Source organism: Podarcis erhardii, assembly GCF_964252035.2.
Source record: "Podarcis erhardii genome assembly, chromosome: 1".
Lineage (NCBI taxonomy): Eukaryota > Metazoa > Chordata > Lepidosauria > Squamata > Lacertidae > Podarcis > Podarcis erhardii.
The window spans coordinates 53,395,543-53,412,751 of NC_138497.1; the positions used below are offsets into that span (position 1 = coordinate 53,395,543).

Genomic DNA, 17,209 nt, shown 5'->3' on the forward strand with positions numbered 1-17,209 from the left:
CATGTCAATTTGGCAATTATGTAAAGCCAAATTTTACATAATTTTTACCACCCTGCTTCAGACCCACACTATACAAAGGAAATGTCCCAATTCTCATACCAAGGATGGCAAAGAGCCCACTTTCTCTTTCACTCACACACCACCACCCAGAAAAGTTCTAGTCCACATGCTGCATTCATATAATCAGTATTGGCCTATTCTGCATTGGTTCCAAAGCTAAAACAGAGCTGGTCCTTTTGGTAAACTATATACTAGAATTACATCTTTGTCTCAAAATACAGCTCAGAAATAAACACAGCTGCAGGTGTGAAGTGGCAGCCTATCCACATACCAGAATGAAATAAATAATGCCATGTCTGGGCAACCCTACCCTTTCAGAATTTTATTACGGTTATTTATTAAATTTATTTACCGTTCCTATAATCTGAAGATCTCAGGGCAGTTCACAGTATTAAAAACACAAAATAGTTAAGAATTTAGCTTTTGAAGGCCACCAGTGGTAGCTCTAGGACACTAAAATAGCAACGAAACAAGGAGTGGGGTGTGCCATGCATGACAGCTGGCAAATAGGGACTGTTCCAGGTTTATAGACACAGTTGGAACACATGCACCTAAGAGGAAGCACTCAAGCGGGGAAGTGGTTAAAGTAACTTTCTCCCAGCTGCTATTTCATTTTTAACTAGGCTATGGACCAGGAACTTGTGGCCCTCCAGATGTTGCTGGATTATCACTAACATAAACTCTGACCATCGGCCATGCTGTCTGGAGCAGATGGGAGTTTGTATTCAATCACCAGCACAGGATCAGAGCTCCTCTACCCCCAAATTAAATCATGCCAGTTTTATTTACATTGATTCTCACCCAGATTCTAAAAAAATGTGCCACCACTTCTGAGGCAGGAGGCTACTACTGAGCACCAAGTCTGCACGGCATAATGTGTCAGCAGGGAATAAGGGTTTAGAATTTCCCAGCCTTCTAAAAAAACACCCCAAAGTAGACTGCACCCCAGTTTTAGGAGTTGCCCTTTGAGCAATTAATTTAATTTCTAGACTCTTCACAACCAAATTATGTTAACAGCGAAAAGCAAATTCAACACAAACCATCCTATACCCCTGAAATATGCAATAAATGCTATGGGTTGTATCCAGTGCTGACTTGCACACTCTCCTCCAGTTCCCCAGATCTGCCCCCGGGGAGGAAGAAAGGTGAAGTCCATGGTGCTAGCAGAAGTCCACTAGTGAAGCATTTTATTCTGCCTTCTGTGTTCATTTGGCATAAACCATCTGCTTTTGTACATAGAATCATAGAATTGCAGAGGACCATCCAGTCCAACCCACTGCGATGCAGGAACATTAAGCTGTCCCATATGGGGATGAAACCTGCAATGTTGGTGTTATCAGCACCATGCTCTAACCAACTGAGCTATCCAGGCGTATGTTTTGTTTAGCTCAACCTCATGACATTGTATGTGTGGGAATACAAAAATCAAGAGAAATCTTTTGAAAGGAAATGTGACCTCAGGGGCATTTGCCCAAGGACTAGCTCTTAAATCTACAAGAGCTAGATTTAAGAATTTTTCCAGAGAGGAATGGCAAAGCTAAGTTCTGCATCAGAAACCAGGAGCAGATGGTGAAAGGACAGTTGCCATGGAAGAAAGCAGGTGGGAGAGGAAAAGAGTCACTTACTCTATCCCGCTGGAGGTAGATGAGCACGCCAGCAGCTATCTGGGCTATGAGGATCAACAACAGGCAGGTGAAGTACTGAAAAAAAGAAATAGCACAACATTACTTGGTGTTTGGCATGGCCATTGCTATAGACAGCAACCTCAGGAAAAGCTCTTCAGGGGACAGCCTATGGAACAGAGTCGGGCCTAAGAAGAATGAGTTTTTGAAATAGCCTGTTTTCTTTTTAGCAGTGCATAAAGTTATTTCCCATGCAACACAGCCAATAAAAACATTTTCCCCCATTTTTGCCTACTCTTCAAGTGCAATAAGCTCATACATTGGCTCCTTCCAGGTGTTCCAACAAGAACTTGGCCCAGGTGTACACAGGGTAGTTGCCCAAGTTGGAAGAAGTTCAAGAGTCTCCCCCTACCTGCCTGGTACTCATTGTCGCATAGCTCACTTTTCACAATGCATAAAAGGAAGATAGTTCAGTTGCCGGGCTGAGTACAGCATACAAAGGGCAACAGATGTTGAGACAACTTTGGGGGCTCACAGCATCCCAGAAGATTCAGAAAGGTCTCATGTAACACTTGAATTTCATGATACATATGAGAATCAAAAATAAATGGTAGAATTCAACAATACACTATTACAGAAACTTCATTTGTCTAAGCCCTGTTCTGGGGTCTCTCCCGTCCCCCACTTCCAGAGCCAACTGAGGGGCATGGGAGGGGGGCAGAATCACAGTAGGAGAAGGGGGAAGCCCCACTGCACAGCGAAAGTCCTTGCACAGAGCTTCCACTGACAAGGCTTCTTGGGTTAATCCCACCCATAATTTTCCTCACCTACAGGGGAGAAAAGCTCCCATAATGGCAAGTGCAAACTGAAACCTGGGGTGATACATAATATTTATACACACATATGTACACACAAAAAATATTTCAAATCCATGCATCTCTCTCTCTCTCTCACTCACACACACACACACACACACACACTCCAATATTCAAAAACCTGGTCACACCTATTTTTTACCTATTAGCAACCCAATATCATTCCATCTTCATATGTCCTGATTTAGATTAATTATAGGTTACTGATTTATTTTTAAAAGAAACCACCACCTTATCCAACAAAATAGCAACATGATAATCAACTGAAGGAGCTAGCAATCACTATTCCTTGTCTGAAAAGGGCTTTGCATGGACATCAAAGAAACATAACAGGCATCAGGTTGGGTTTTCCCTGGGAAAGCATTATATCACCAGGACAGGACAGCCAAAGAGACTAAAGTTGCTACCTGCTTAACTTTGGAGGCCCTTCTCTAGATGCCTCAGTTTTCTGTGAAGCCAGGAATGTCTCGCTTAGAATTCCGAAGTACTGTACTCCTCTATCAACTGTAGTCGATATTCCTGCATGCCTTGGTCTCTAGTTCAACTGCAGCCCTCAGGCAGTACCAGCAAATCACTTAAAGTAGCATTTATCTCTTTTCACTCACCAGACCCAAGAGACAGCGGATCTCATTGACTGCTCCAATGCAGCCCAGGAACCCCATCAACATGGTCACAGCACCGACTCCAATGAGAATGTACGCCCCAATCTTCAGCGACGACGATGAGGTCTCTGTGGAAACCAGAAGAGAAATGGACACAAAGTGAAGGAGGATTCTTTCAACGTTGGTTAGCTCCAGAAAAACAAGACTGCTCAGAGCCACATGCGCTTCAGAGAGCTAAGAACTTCAGGCCTAGATAATCAAAGGCCATGTGAAGGTTGCTTGTGATGGAGGGATCCACAAATAGGCAGTCAGAATTGAAGTGGGGTGATGAAGGAGAGAAGGCTGCATAATAGGAACTGATGACTAGGCAAGCAAGAGGCACACAAAAGAAGACTCTGGGGGTAGAGTCTTTGCTCTACCCCCAGAGTCTAGTTAGCTGCTCCCAAAAGGCTCCTCTGAGACAACTGCTAAGTTGCAAGGTAGAATTGGTCTTTGAAGGATGCACATCTTCTAATGTGCAGCCACCAAACCCCAGTTATCCCCCTCTAACCCAGTTCAGCAAACACCCTTAAAAAGGTAAGGAAAGGGAACTGCTTCCTTGCCAAATAGTAGTGCTGGTGGCATTCATATTAGCTGACTGGGTGGGGTGTGAGAGAGTTTGCATGTTGCATCTTACTGTGGGATCACAAGACACTTCCACTGATGGTTATGCAAAACTTCTCACATGGGGCAGCGGCAACTAACTCATTTGATGGACCCAACCTGGCTGCCTTTCCAAATGTACAGGGCAGGGGTTGTCAATGGTGTGCCCTTCAGATGTTGCCGGACTCCAATTCCAATCAGCCCCAGTCAGCGTGGCCACTGGCCAGGGACGCTGGAAGCTGTAGTCCAAAAAACACCTAGAGGGCTCCACCTTGGTGAATGCTGGTATAGATAGGCACTGAGACAAAGCCTTGGAAAAAAAGAGACTGTAGCAGAAAGGCACAGCCTGGGCTCAGTTTACAGCCTGCAGCACGTCTTGGATTTTGGAGGAAAGCTCCTCAAACCTTGTTGGCAAAAGGCTCACAGTTTATATTCCCTCTTGTGCCATCTTTTTCCTCGTTTCTGGGAAAAAAGCCAGATAAGCACAAGGGGGGGGGGGAGGCCTCTCTGGCAATGGATTGGAATGCCCTGCTGTGTAAAGTTCCTTCCCAGACTTTGTTAAGGTTACCAAAGCAAAAATAAAAAAATTAAAGGGGGGGGGGGGAAATGAGAAAAGGGAGGGGAAAGGGCTTCATCTGGGATCTCAAGGAAGGAAGCAGAAAAAATACTGCATACATGCAGTGAGATTACAAGCAAGAAAGGAACAGGGCTGGGGCAGGAAAGGAGCCCGTATACAGAACACTTCAAGTCCTTGGCAAGCAAAATCAGTCCATAGGCTCAGTGTGGGCAAAACTCCTTTTGAGCTGCTCAGTTCATGCAGCTATTAGTTTTGGTTCTAGACCACAGGGAGAAAACTAGGTCACAAGGCAAAGCCTCAACTGATTCTGCAGTCTAAAAATGGCTGCAAGCATTTGTTTTAAAAAAGGGGGGGGGGGACTTGGTTTAAAACACACTTTTCAGCATAGCCCTTTCTTGTTATTTCTCCCTTGTGAGTAACACTGCAGCACTGACCCAGATAAATAACATGGAAAGTGGAAATAGCATGCACAACTGCACAGGGAGTGTGTTTTTTTAAGGAAATGCATTAGCTTGGCAGTTCCCCTTTACCAAATCTGTCCCTTAGACTTTTGCTGAGGTGAACCAAAGTTACCAAGCCTTGGAGAACTTTAAGGCTAATGCTTTCTGTCTGACCTGACATAGCCTTCCAAGAAAGAAAAGGCTGATTAGCAATAGAAAGCTCTTCTAAATCTAGCAGGAAGCCACCTTTGCTTTGGACTACGATCTGAAGGGGGCCTGCTGTTCAGATGGGCTTCCCTTTATAATTTAGTAAGCACAACATGGTGTTCTCTCTTGACAGATAAACACCCAAGGAACAAATGCAAAGATAAGAAAAGCAGTCTTACGCAAAACTGAAATGAAGCTATTCTTGTCAACCAAAATCCATATTCCGAAGCCCAGGATCACAGCACCCAAGATCTGGAAAACAAGTTTTGGTTACTGAAAAAAGATTGTACAAAAGGTGTATTTCTTATGCTACTTTTACACTAGAAGAATCTTCAAAAGCACTTTATGCAATAGCACAAGTTCCCTCTAGTACAAACCTATTTTTTTGAAAGTGTCACATTGATGCTTCTATGAGCAAGGTACAAAGATAAAATCCATCCCAACTGCCCCTAGTATTTAAGCTAACACTTCTATTTTTCTGGGTATTTCCTCCTATCCATTAATGAAATACTATCTACCTCCAACTTACAGTAGTTTCCAGCTAGATATACAGTGGTGCCCCGCAAGACGAATGCCTCGCAAGACGGAAAACTCGCTAGACGAAAGAGTTTTCCACTTTGGAGGTGCTTCGCAAAACGAATTTCCTATGGGCTTGCTTCGCAAGACGAAATTGTCTTGCGAGTTCCTGCGGGGGTTTTTTCCTCCCCCCCCCCTTTTTCTAAGCTGCTAAGCCACTTACAGGGAACCAGGCAGAGGGCCTTCTCGGTAGTGGCGCCCGCCCTGTGGAATGCCCTCGCATCAGATGTCAAAGCGATAAACAACTACCTGACATTCAGAAGACATCTGAAGGCAGCCCTGTTCAGGGAAGTTTTTAATTTGTGACATTTTAGTGTATTTTTCATCTTTGTTGGAAGCCGCCCAGAGTGGCTGGGGAAACCCAGCCAGATGGGCGGGGTACAAATAATAAATTATTATTATTATTATTATTATTATTACTTATCCGCTTATCCGCTAAGCCGATAAGCCGCTAAAAGCCTCTAAAAACCGCTAAACTGCTAATAGCGCTAAGCCGCTAAGCCGTCAATGGGCTTGCTTCGCAAGACGAAAAAACCGCTAGACGAAGAGACTCGCGGAACGGATTCTTTTCATCTTGCGAGGCACCACTGTAAGTAATTCAGGAGCCTTGAGCTACCTGAAGCTGTCAATCAAACTAAAGCAGTGGTGGGTAATCTGTGGCTCTCCAGATGTTGATGGGCTCATCATCTGTCACCACTGGTCATGCTGGCTGGGGCTGGTAGGAATTGGAGTCCAACATCTGTGTAGCCAGGTCCCCCAGCATCAAACAGCAGTTCTTTTAAGTCCCCCATTTCTAAACAGTGCTAAGAGTCCTGCCAGCACACGGCAGATTCGCTCCAAGTGTATATGTTAGGCATGAGTTGTCTAGAACAAAGAATGGTCTACTTAAAGCATAGCACCAAGCATCTTTGCTACAGTTAATTTAGAACAAAAAGCAAGTTATCTGTATTATATCGCCTGGTTTGTTTGTTTTTATTTTGCTTTGTGATAACAAGTCAAGCAAAGTGGAAAGACAAAAGAGCTAAACTAAGCAGTCTTCAAAACACTGCTTCAATGGTTTTTATTTATTTCATAAAATTCATAAAAGCTATCTAAAAAAGGATGGCTTGAAAGCTAGCAACCTGGACATCATTCCCACTGAAGTGGTTAACCTGCCTAAGGTTTATTGCTTCAAACTGACTGTGGGGTCTGACAAGATTGAATGTTTTTCCATACCAAAAAATAAACTAAAATCACTCCACATAGAGAGCTAAATGTCAGGGAGAAGGCTAGGCTAAAACACAGTTGGAGAGGAGCACTTAATCATGCAGGCCTCCACATGAAGTATGAAGCAGTAGGTCCCAGTCTGACTTGCCAGAGACAGCAGCTTCTAAAAAGGCAGAATAATTGGAAGGTAGCTTGCCATACCACTCAGGTTAAGGTGTATTATAACATCTATTTCTGCTGCTAACATGCCACCAAGACCCCTGTTAGGATGCCTGTAGCGAAGAGCACAATAGGACCAGTGTGTCTTGGCATAAGCAGAAAGAATACAAGGAAACAGCTGAATAAGGGCTTGTATCAGACCTTTTTCTTTTTTTTACGTATGATCACACTTCAATAAAGAAACAGGAAGCCTGTTTTGCTGTGCATCCTCCTGTGATAAACACGCAGGCTAAAAATTTGCCTACAAACCAGAATTAAGTGAAGCCACGAGTCGTGCAACAGTCATATGGCAGCAAAACCTAAGGCACAGAGCCATCAGTTGGCAAGCGAGCTGCAAACACGTCCCAGTCCAACAGTGTTCCGTCAGTGGGAGCCAACTGGCAGCCCTCATCCTCGGATGAGAATGGGACAATAATCTCAGGGCCATAATGCAGATTTGATCTAGCAAATCACAAAGCCAACCTGGGGCAAGGAGGATAGGTCTAGAAAATCTCTGCAGGCACCTCTGCCAAGGCTGAATTCAAATGATCAGGGCAGGGACTTGCCTTTCCCCAAGTTCTACAACAAGGAGTAGGAAACCTCAGGCCCAGGGGGCAAATGCACCCCTTCAAGACCCTCTATTTGGCCCTCAAGACTCTTATTTATTGTCTTTATAGCCCACCTTTTTCTTCAAGGCTAGCCTGAGAGGCAGTGACTGGCCCAAGGTCACTCAGTTGCATGGCCAAGTAAGGATTCAAAAGCTGGTCTCCCAGATCCTAGTCCCAAACTCTAGCCACTACACCACACTGACTGGCTAGCCAGGCTATATTCCCACTCTGCTACCTCCAGACCACATCTCTTACCAGCCCTGCTTTTGCCCTGGCTGGAAGTACTTTTGCCTGGCTGGAATACCTCTTGCTTGCCTGGGTGGAGGACAGAGAGGGGTGGCTGGAGAAACGAGTCAGCAGTACAGAGATAAAATTTTCGTTGGTTGCTCTGCTCAGGTCGGACTCTGGCCCTGCGCAACATTGGCATGTGGGTCCCAGAAGGTTAAAGGTAAAGGGACCCCTGACCATTAGGTCCAGTCGTGACCGACTCTGGGGTTGCGGCACTCATCTTGCTTTATTGGCCGAGGGAGCTGGCGTACAGCTTCCGGGTCATGTGGCCAGCATGACTAAGCTGCTTCTGGCGAACCAGAGCAGCGCACGGAAACACCATTTACCTTCCCGCCGGAGCGGTACCTATTTATCTACTTGCACTTTGACGTGCTTTCAAACTGCTAGGTTGGCAGGAGCAGAGACTGAGCAATGGGAGCTCACCCCGTCATGGGGATTCGAACCGCCGACCTTCCGATCGGCAAGTCCTAGGCTTTGTGGTTTAACCCACAGCACCACAGGAAATACGGAGTGGAAAAGGTCCCCCGCCCACTGATCTGCAACTAGAACGTCCAGATATTTTTATTATGCAATGAAACTTTCACAGACGGGACTTCTGTGTGTTACAAGTTGCTTCCCACCTGGTCAGCAGTAAAAGAAAACAAGCGCATGCCAAACACTTTATACTTAACAATTAAGTGAGACTTTCATGGCACACTTGAATATAAATAGCTCCTATAGTAAACACTGAAGAACAAAATAATCTAACAGTACACAGCATGCAGACCTATTTGCTGGCTAGAGGCCAGTAATTCAAAACCTCCTCCAGAACTTTAGAGTGTTTTGAGAATAATCTGGTACACAGGATGTTTATTATACCCGCTTATGTGAAACAGACTGTATTCTGTCAGGGCCTCGCATCAGTCATGAAAGGATCATTAACATTGTCAGCAGAAATGCGGAATTTTCTCCCACTGCCTCCATGTTGTTGCTACAAAGTACAGAAAGCCAGACAAACTGGAAAAGTGATGGTTCCATTCAAAGAACTGCCAATATAGTTCACCTGCCTCTGAGGGAGCTGTGGAGAAGATGCAGTCTCTGTGAAGTTAACACTGGAGCTCAACAGTGACAAGGCGGCATTGGCAAAATGGGCTCCCCTTGCTACAGTAGACACAGGGAGAAGCCTAGGGATAAAACCAACCTGCTCATACTTAAAATTTAGTTCTCTTTGCTTTCCGTCCTGTAGTATCTTAGCTCTGGCAAGTGAATTATGACCACCAGGTAGCAGCTGTTTACATAGTGAATAGTTTTCTGTGGAGCAGATCTCCATGCAGTGCAAGCTCCTTCTAGGAAAAAACTTATTCCAAAGGGAGAGCTTGTGCCAGCACTGGTAAAAACAGAAAGCTTATTAGGGAACCATGTGGGCATCCTATTACAAAAGCCACCAAGTTTTATACTAGTGAGAATAGCCTAACCATTTATGCCTGCCATTTATGCACAGGTTGAACTTTAGTTTCCCAAAGGTTCAGATGCCATGGAACTGCAGAAAAAGCAGCTCTTTCCCCTGAGGCAAAAGGTAGTGGAAACAAAGGAGGGTTAGAGGAGTCTTGAAGAACAGATGCTTCCTGTCACCTGTGGCCTTGCCAGAAGAAGTCCAGAAAAGTCTCTACTGGGAGAGAATTCCAACCATCTACCCCTCTGAGCGCCATTTGCTTCAGCCAGCCATCTCCCTTGAGAGACTTTCCACTTCTTTCTGTGCAAAATGTGGGAAAATACTTTGCCGCTCAGATCTGGATTTATTCAAGCCAAGCAGCTTGGATCCGCCTCCTGTCAGCTCAGAGCCATCTCATCAGGGCTCCAAGAACATAACTTGGCTTTACAGGCTGCAGAGCGGGAAGAGGAGGGGGATGTGGAAAGCCTGGAATCGGAGGAAGAGTGAAAATATCCACTTTGCTGAATGCTGTGGCAACAGGGAGGCGAGCAGGGTTACTGCAGGGCAAAGCTATTCCACAGCCCATTGTAGATGCATAGATTCGCTTTCGCCGCCGCCACTCAGATTAAGTTCCCTTTAGTGCCTCTCGCCCTTTGTCTTCTTCCCTGAAAAAGTTGCTATAGAGACAGTTAACCTGCACTCTTGACAGGGCCAGATCAAGTCACCTGAAGTCTCAAATCTAGGCTAATTCACACTTTATGCAGCAAGTATGTTTGCTGCACACCGACACACATCAAAAACACTGCAAAACATGGCACAAATATATTTATCTGCATAGTTCTATTATCATGAGATGTGTGTATCGCCTGCTCTCTCCAAAGAAGCACAGTTTAATGTGGACAATTATTGGATAATTGTCCATTCACCCTCTTCAACTACATTCGGGGAAGAAGCTGCAATTCAGATGAGGTCTGGCCACTGCCAACCTTCATGTCCTGCCTGGATGGTATTCCACCAAGGAATGCCATTCATGGGACTCCCCCTCCCCCTCTACCATGCACACCCCACACCTAAATCTACTTCAGAGGGTTGTGGAAACCCCCAAAAGAAACATAAAAGTCATGCGGGGTGAGGAGGGGAAGCCTTGCTTTGCAGGTGGAACGCATTCTGCTTGCACAAGGAACTGCAGTGGTGCCCCGCAAGACGAATGCCTTGCAAGACGAAAAACTCGCTAGACGAAAGAGTTTTCCGTTTTTTGAGGTGCTTCGCAAGACGAATTTCCCTATGGGCTTGCTTCACAAGACGAAACGTCTTGCGAGTTCTTGTGAGTTTTTTTCCTTTTTCTAAGCCGCTAAGCCACTAATAGCCGTGCTTCGCAAGACGAAAAAACCGCAAGACGAAGAGACTCGCGGAACGAATTAATTTCGTCTTGCGAGGCACCACTGTGCTTTGAATACAACCGCTTGCTTCCCCAGGAAGACACTTGGAATGAAACATGGTACACATGATTTCCCCCGCCCCTGCCCCCTTTGCTAGTGGATGCCATTGAAGCACAGAAGGAAGGGGGAAATAAGAAACTCTATTTAGCACCACCAAAATAGTTTAACGGATTGCACACAGACCAGGCAGTGGCCCAGAAACCCCAGAAACTTGTGGCAACATAGCTTCAAATACCTTAGTATTCGTACTGGAATGTCTTCCATCCCTGGGAGCCAACCAACATCCCACCTCAAATACCAGCTGCAAGTACTCCAGTAATGCTAGAAGAATTCAAGTGCCCAAGCATGCAGATAAAGCCACTTCCTTTCCGCTGCTTGTATCCCATTTCAGAAAGGGCAGAAACAGTCTTTAACATCAAGAGGTCAATAATTACAAATACTCTCTGAGCCAACAGAAATAGAACTGTAAAGCTGGAAGGGACCACGAAGGTTATCCACTTCAACTCCATGCAATGCAGGAATCTTTTTGCCCAAGGTGGGGCTCAAACCCACAACCCTGAGATTAAGAGTCTCATACTCTACCAACTGAGCCATCATTTCTGACAGTCAAAAATGGATGGAACACTGTCTCTTGTAGACCCAGTATGAAGTGCTACTGCTATGGAATATGTATGAAGTGTATGTATGAAGTATGAAGTGATGCTGCTATGGAATAACAGACAGCATATTGCACCCTGTAGTTCCAGCTCTGCTATCCAATTCACCCCCACTCACTCCCCCAACAAATTCTGAAGATGAAGCCGGACTAGAATTCAATGAGTTCTGCATCTTTAACTGTGTGTTTAAAGACTTAGCCCCACCTCACTGTAGAACTAGATCTTAAAAGAATCTTCCTCCGCATGCTAAAACCATCCACGACCTTTGGTCCCTGGCAGCCTAAACTGGAAAGCCGATTGCTCGATGGAAACGAAGCATGCAGCTGGGGGGTGGGGGCTAGCAGAGAGAGCAAATTGAAAACCAGTTCCAGATGTGCCATCTGGGCAAGCCTTCCTGCTTGCAGTTTCTACATGGCACATGGTGAAAGAGTGGCAGAGGGAGGGGAACTCAGATTCACAACTGTTTGAGAAAGCAAGAACCTTAGTGATGATTTAAACACAACCTGGGTGTGCGGGACATCCCAGAGCGTCTAACAAGGGTATTGCAGTTTGTATCACTGACATTGCTTTAGATGCCAGGGAAAACATGCGCATGTCTCTTGTGCACAGGTTTCACATGGATTCAGCACTCGCATCTTGAGGCACTCTCCACACATGTCAGAATGAGAGTCTCTCTGCTGCTGCTTTCTTTTTTAGGATCTGAAGTCACCCTAAAGTGGTAGAAGCACCAAGCTAACACACAGCTTAATCTTCAGGTGAAACACAGAGTGATGGGTTCTTACATTTGGCTGGGAGGGGTGGCTGCCCAAGAATACACCATAACTGTCCAGGAAAGATATTTTGTCTGGTGTAATCTACTTCTCTTTTTAACCCTAGAGGAAAGAAAATAAGGAACGAAGAAGGTCTCATGGATGAAAGAAAAAGGGTCTGTTCTACAACACTCCAAGTCTAAGGGTGGAGCATGCAAGTGTGAAGAAGAAGAGTTTGGATTTGATATCCCATTTTATCACTACCCTAAGGAGTCTCAAAGCGGCTAACATTCTCCTTTCCCTTCCTCCCCCACAACAAACACTCTGTGAGGTGAGTGGGGCTGAGAGACTTCAAAGAAGTGGTACTAGCCCAAGGTCATCCAGCAGCTGCATGTGGAGGAGCGGAGACGTAAACCCGGTTCACCAGATTACAAGACTACCGCTCTTAACCACTACACCACACTGGCTCTCCTAATTGTGTGGAGGCTTCTCCTAATTTTGGTTCAAGAAATAAGGACTGTATCTCATCGATAGTGGTGCTCCTAAACAAAACTTCAGAAGACCAAACAAGTTAAGCCAGGAGCAACTCCTGTGCTCTAACCCAGATAAGGCAGCAGTGAACATGAGGCTTTTAAGAGAAGCTCATGTAGAAATGTATACCCTACACCCCATTGTCTTCTCGCTGGACCAGGTGCCTTCAAATATGGTTCACTGGCGCTGATCCATTCAGAGGGAGGTGGAGGATTCCAGTTAGCAACTACATTTATACCTCCACCAGAGTAAAAGACTCAGCAGATGCTCCAGATGCAAAAGAGAACTAGAGCAGTTGTTTTCCAAAAGACACCAGGTGTTAAACGTTGCAGATAAAAGCTGGAGAATAAGAGCACCATCTGTACAAAGGGAAGAGTCTTTTTGAGTTCAAAACCCCAGTTCCTTTCAACACAGCATTTCCTCAGAGTTGAAACATTTCCAAATACAGCTCACCAAGTCACCAGTCAGTTTACAAATAGGAAGTGCCCAAGAAGAAACTTGTGAAAGTTCACTGTCAGTCTGGAATTAACTTTAGATTGGGAGACTGTGTCCTTTGAATATATTGCACAACATTAAATGCATTCTCCCATTGAAGCAGATCACTTTTGGGGTTCTTTGAATGTCAAATCGTTAAAACATTGCTGCAAGATGCAGTATGCACGGGAGTAAAGAGAAACTATAAGGGACTTGGTATTTTGATCACCACAGAAATTAAAAACACAAGGATTTGGCATCTTACAGCTGCCAATTAAATTGCTACAATTGGCAATCATGTCTTAACAGAACTGCCAGGTATGGATGTTTCTGCATTAATTTGCAATTTTTAAAAAGGATATGGATTAAAGCTTAGAAATATTTCTCCCAAAATATGCATTTCAAAAAAACATCATTTGATACATTTTGAGTCAAAAACTGCCAGAATATTCAGGATGTGCAAACTCTGATGATTAACCAAGTTCCAATCGGCACATCAGTCTGGAAGATGTGAATCATATCAGTTTATTATTGAAATTTACAAGTAATTTGAGTTCTTCAAGCCTCTTGACTTCCAGGTAGTAAGCTTCTGAAAGTAACAAGTATGATGAATTATCAGGGGCCAGTATCTGCTATTATTAATTCTTGAGATGTTACAAAGATCAGATGCTTCATATATATAAAAAAGATAAATAATAAACAAGACACCAGAAAAAGGAATGGAAGGGGGAAATGGGAGGTGTCCATATTAATTGCAATATGTGTTGCAAAGTAAGTTTGATACACTAAAAATAGATACGGTTTAGCTCAATGAGAAGAATCAGTTATTCAGATGAGGCCCTTGTCAAAGTTGATTTCCTTGACCTTGGCTATGCATATTCTTCAAATGTTATTGAACACAATACAGACTTCTTTCCCAACCAATTCATTTACCCACAGAATTGTATAAACCATCCAATAACCAAGATCAAAAGGTGGAGTGGCCTCAGATACAACACTGTCATGAAGCAGTATTGAATATTGACAAAAGACAGGGAATGAAGCCAGGAGAAAGTTCAGCTGAACATTTCGACATTAACACCCTGCTGAGAGAATGGCTGTTCTAGGGGGAAAGAATAAAAGGGAAAAAAATGTGAAGGAAAAAAAGAGGTAAAAATCAAGAATTATGCTGAAGTGTGGGAGCAGGAGGGGGAAAAACATTAGTCGCAAAGATAATCTATCATTTCATCTGTGATATATGAGGGAAAGGTTTTACGGTAGATAGAACCATTAGTGATTTGTTTAATGCATAAGACTTATCTTTGAATACTGCAAGAATTAGGTTACCAAGGACAAATCCTACTCCCATCCCCCACTAATCTACGCGATCAGGAATTTGGTTTATAAGAGCAGAAGGGATGGAAACCAGTAAGTTTCGAAAAATATATTGATCTAGCGGCAATTGAGTAAAGTTCCATTTTCTAAAAACATATGTAGGGTCCTCTGTAGAAAGAGAGGAAGTTGAGAGTGCCCAATGACTGGCCTTTTTTCTTTTTTTTCTTCTTTTTTTGCACTAACAACAACAACAAAAAAGCTGGAATATCTATGTACCCAACATCCCTCTATTTCTTTGAACATGGTCACTAAACAGATTTTCTGTAAAATTCTGTACTGAAAGGATTACACACCTAGGTGGGTTAACAGAAAATGGCTTAAAATACTGTTTCAGTGGTGTAAGTTGAAGCCCGGGTATTCGATGCATGCTTAGTGGTCATGTAGTGAGATTAAGTAGTTTTGAGCCTTAGTGAAAAAAGTTATTCAAGGTGCAGTAAGAGGAAAAATAGTCTTTCAGAGTCTACAATACATGAGTTCCATAGAAATTACAAACTAACATTTTTTATGTCTAGCAGCTGTGAGAATACTTGCAGCAAAAACTTGGTACTCCTCACAAACTCTGAGTTATTAGCAATTAATAAAATACCCTCCCCCCCAAGATTACACAAGTGATCTGTACTCAGGAAGATCATGTGCATTTCAATCCTTCATGGTAGTTTTGGGATATATTTTGCTTCGGGGGGTAATGTTATAAGGACAGTTCTTGTCTTGGTAGGGGCTACAGCTAGCTACTAATACTACTATTGGGAGCAGGTGGCACTGTGGTCTAAACCACTGAACCTCTTGGGTTTGCCAATTGGAAGGTCAGCAGTTTGTATCTGTGTAATGGGGTGAGCTCCTGTTGCTCTGTCCCAGCTTCTGCCAACCTAGCAGTTCGAAAGCACAACAGTGCAAGTAGATAAATAGGTACCACTGTGGCGGGAAAGTGAGTTTCCGTGTGCTCTGGCTTCCGTCATGATGTTTTGTTGCGCCAGAAGCGGTTTAGTCATCCTGGCCACATGACCCAGGAAGCTGTCTGTGGACAAACGCTGGCTCCCTCAGCCTAAAAGCGAGATGAGCGCTGCAACCCCATAGTCGCCTTTTTTTCTGTATAGTTTTGTATACAGAACTACTGTATACAACTGATACGCCCTAAGGGTGGCATTACATATCTAGCAAACACTGCTCTGGGAACCTAGGCTGCTCCTTCTGCACTGCAAGGAGTGTTTGCATGCACACCCTATGATAACCAGTGGAGAAGACTCCCTCCTCTAATTGCTTTTTTCTCATCTGGGTTCCCAAGTATATGTGCCACATCAAATCGAGAGACATTACCTAACTGGCTGCAGGAAAAATTAGTGGGTGGGGCAAAAGCCCACTAACAACTGCTCCCCTCCTGCTAGCCAGGAGAGATGCAGCAGCCCACATTTCCAGGCCCACGTTAACTAACAGATGTCTAACTTAATAGTTTCCATTACAAAATTTTGGGTTTCAATAGAGACTGTGTGTGTGTGTGTGTGTGTGTGTGAGAGAGAGAGAGAGAGAGAGAGAGAGAGAGAGAGATTTAGAATTTTCCATCCATGTTCCCCTGGTATTCTGGAACCCCAAAGTACCCCTTACCATGTTATTCCTCCTTTGTAAATTTAACCTGTTCGTAAAGGATTATAGTTTATGAAGCGTAGCCCAAGTGAGACTGTTCAGCCAATCTTTTGTTGAATCAACTTAAGTGTTTCTACACTCTGTGTATCATGAAACAAGCAGGAAATGAAAAATGTGCCTGTTTGCCCAGGAGATTTTTATCCAGCTTTATCTAGCTCACTACTAGATTTTTCCCATGATTGTGTACAGCAGTATTATAATTTAAGTTAGTGTAATGGGCAAACTTTATTTTAAACACAGGATGAATTTGTTGGGCTTTAATCTAAAATCAGCTGTGTATACAGTCATTTATGCAGATAAGGACAAAAAACGAGCTCCCGTTCTCTGCTAAATATAAGATTATAAAGGTGTTGTAAGTTTGTCTTAGATGTCCATCTGACACCAGATATACTCTTAGCAGAAAGGAAGGAAGGAAGGAATCAATATGTTTAATGAGAGAACTGTACCAGGGCTTTGCTGATCCTGAAAACAGGTTAGCACAGGCTGACTGCAAAGCTTGTTCTTTAAGTCTGTACTTCTCTGCTAGAAGTAACTGAGTCTCAGTGTCATCAGCCCAGTATAGTGGAACACTCTGGCCATAGAGATTCAGCAGGCACCTTCTGCTTCAACTAATAAATGCCTACTGAAAACACTTCTATTCTATCAGGCTTATTAAGAATACATCTTTCCATAAAAGCCATCTGATTTAAACTTTTTTTATATGGTTTCCATTGCACAGTTTTATGTGCAGTTGTTGCAAACCACTTTGATATTTTCTTTATGAATTCATGGTATATAAAGATTGTCATAAATAAAATAAAATAAATAAAATTGCTGCTCCTCTTGGCACTAATCTGTTGCATCCTGCAAATAGAAACACATTGACTCACAGGAAAAAATCCATTCAGCAGTGCACTGATTATAACCACACATGTTGTGGCTGGATGTCAAACTGCAATTATTGCAGAGAACAGCCAAGGACTTGATTAAAAATTGGCTAGCCGGTAATTTGGCTCAGCTTGTCTCAAATAGGGAGCACACAATACCCAAAAGCACT

General features: G+C 43.7%; 1 protein-coding gene across 2 annotated transcripts in view; it reads right to left on the reverse strand.

The window, feature by feature from the left end:
• Positions 1 to 17,209, reverse strand: part of CD82 (CD82 molecule) — a 63,680-nt gene that overhangs the window by 12,916 nt on the left and 33,555 nt on the right. For both annotated transcript variants that reach the window (XM_081836234.1, XM_081836235.1), the window contains exons 3-5: positions 5,205 to 5,277; positions 3,163 to 3,287; positions 1,686 to 1,760 (exon numbers count right to left, since the gene is read on the reverse strand). In XM_081836234.1, the coding sequence (XP_081692360.1) occupies positions 1,686 to 1,760; positions 3,163 to 3,287; positions 5,205 to 5,277 (273 nt within the window). The remainder of the gene's footprint in view (positions 1 to 1,685; positions 1,761 to 3,162; positions 3,288 to 5,204; positions 5,278 to 17,209) is intronic.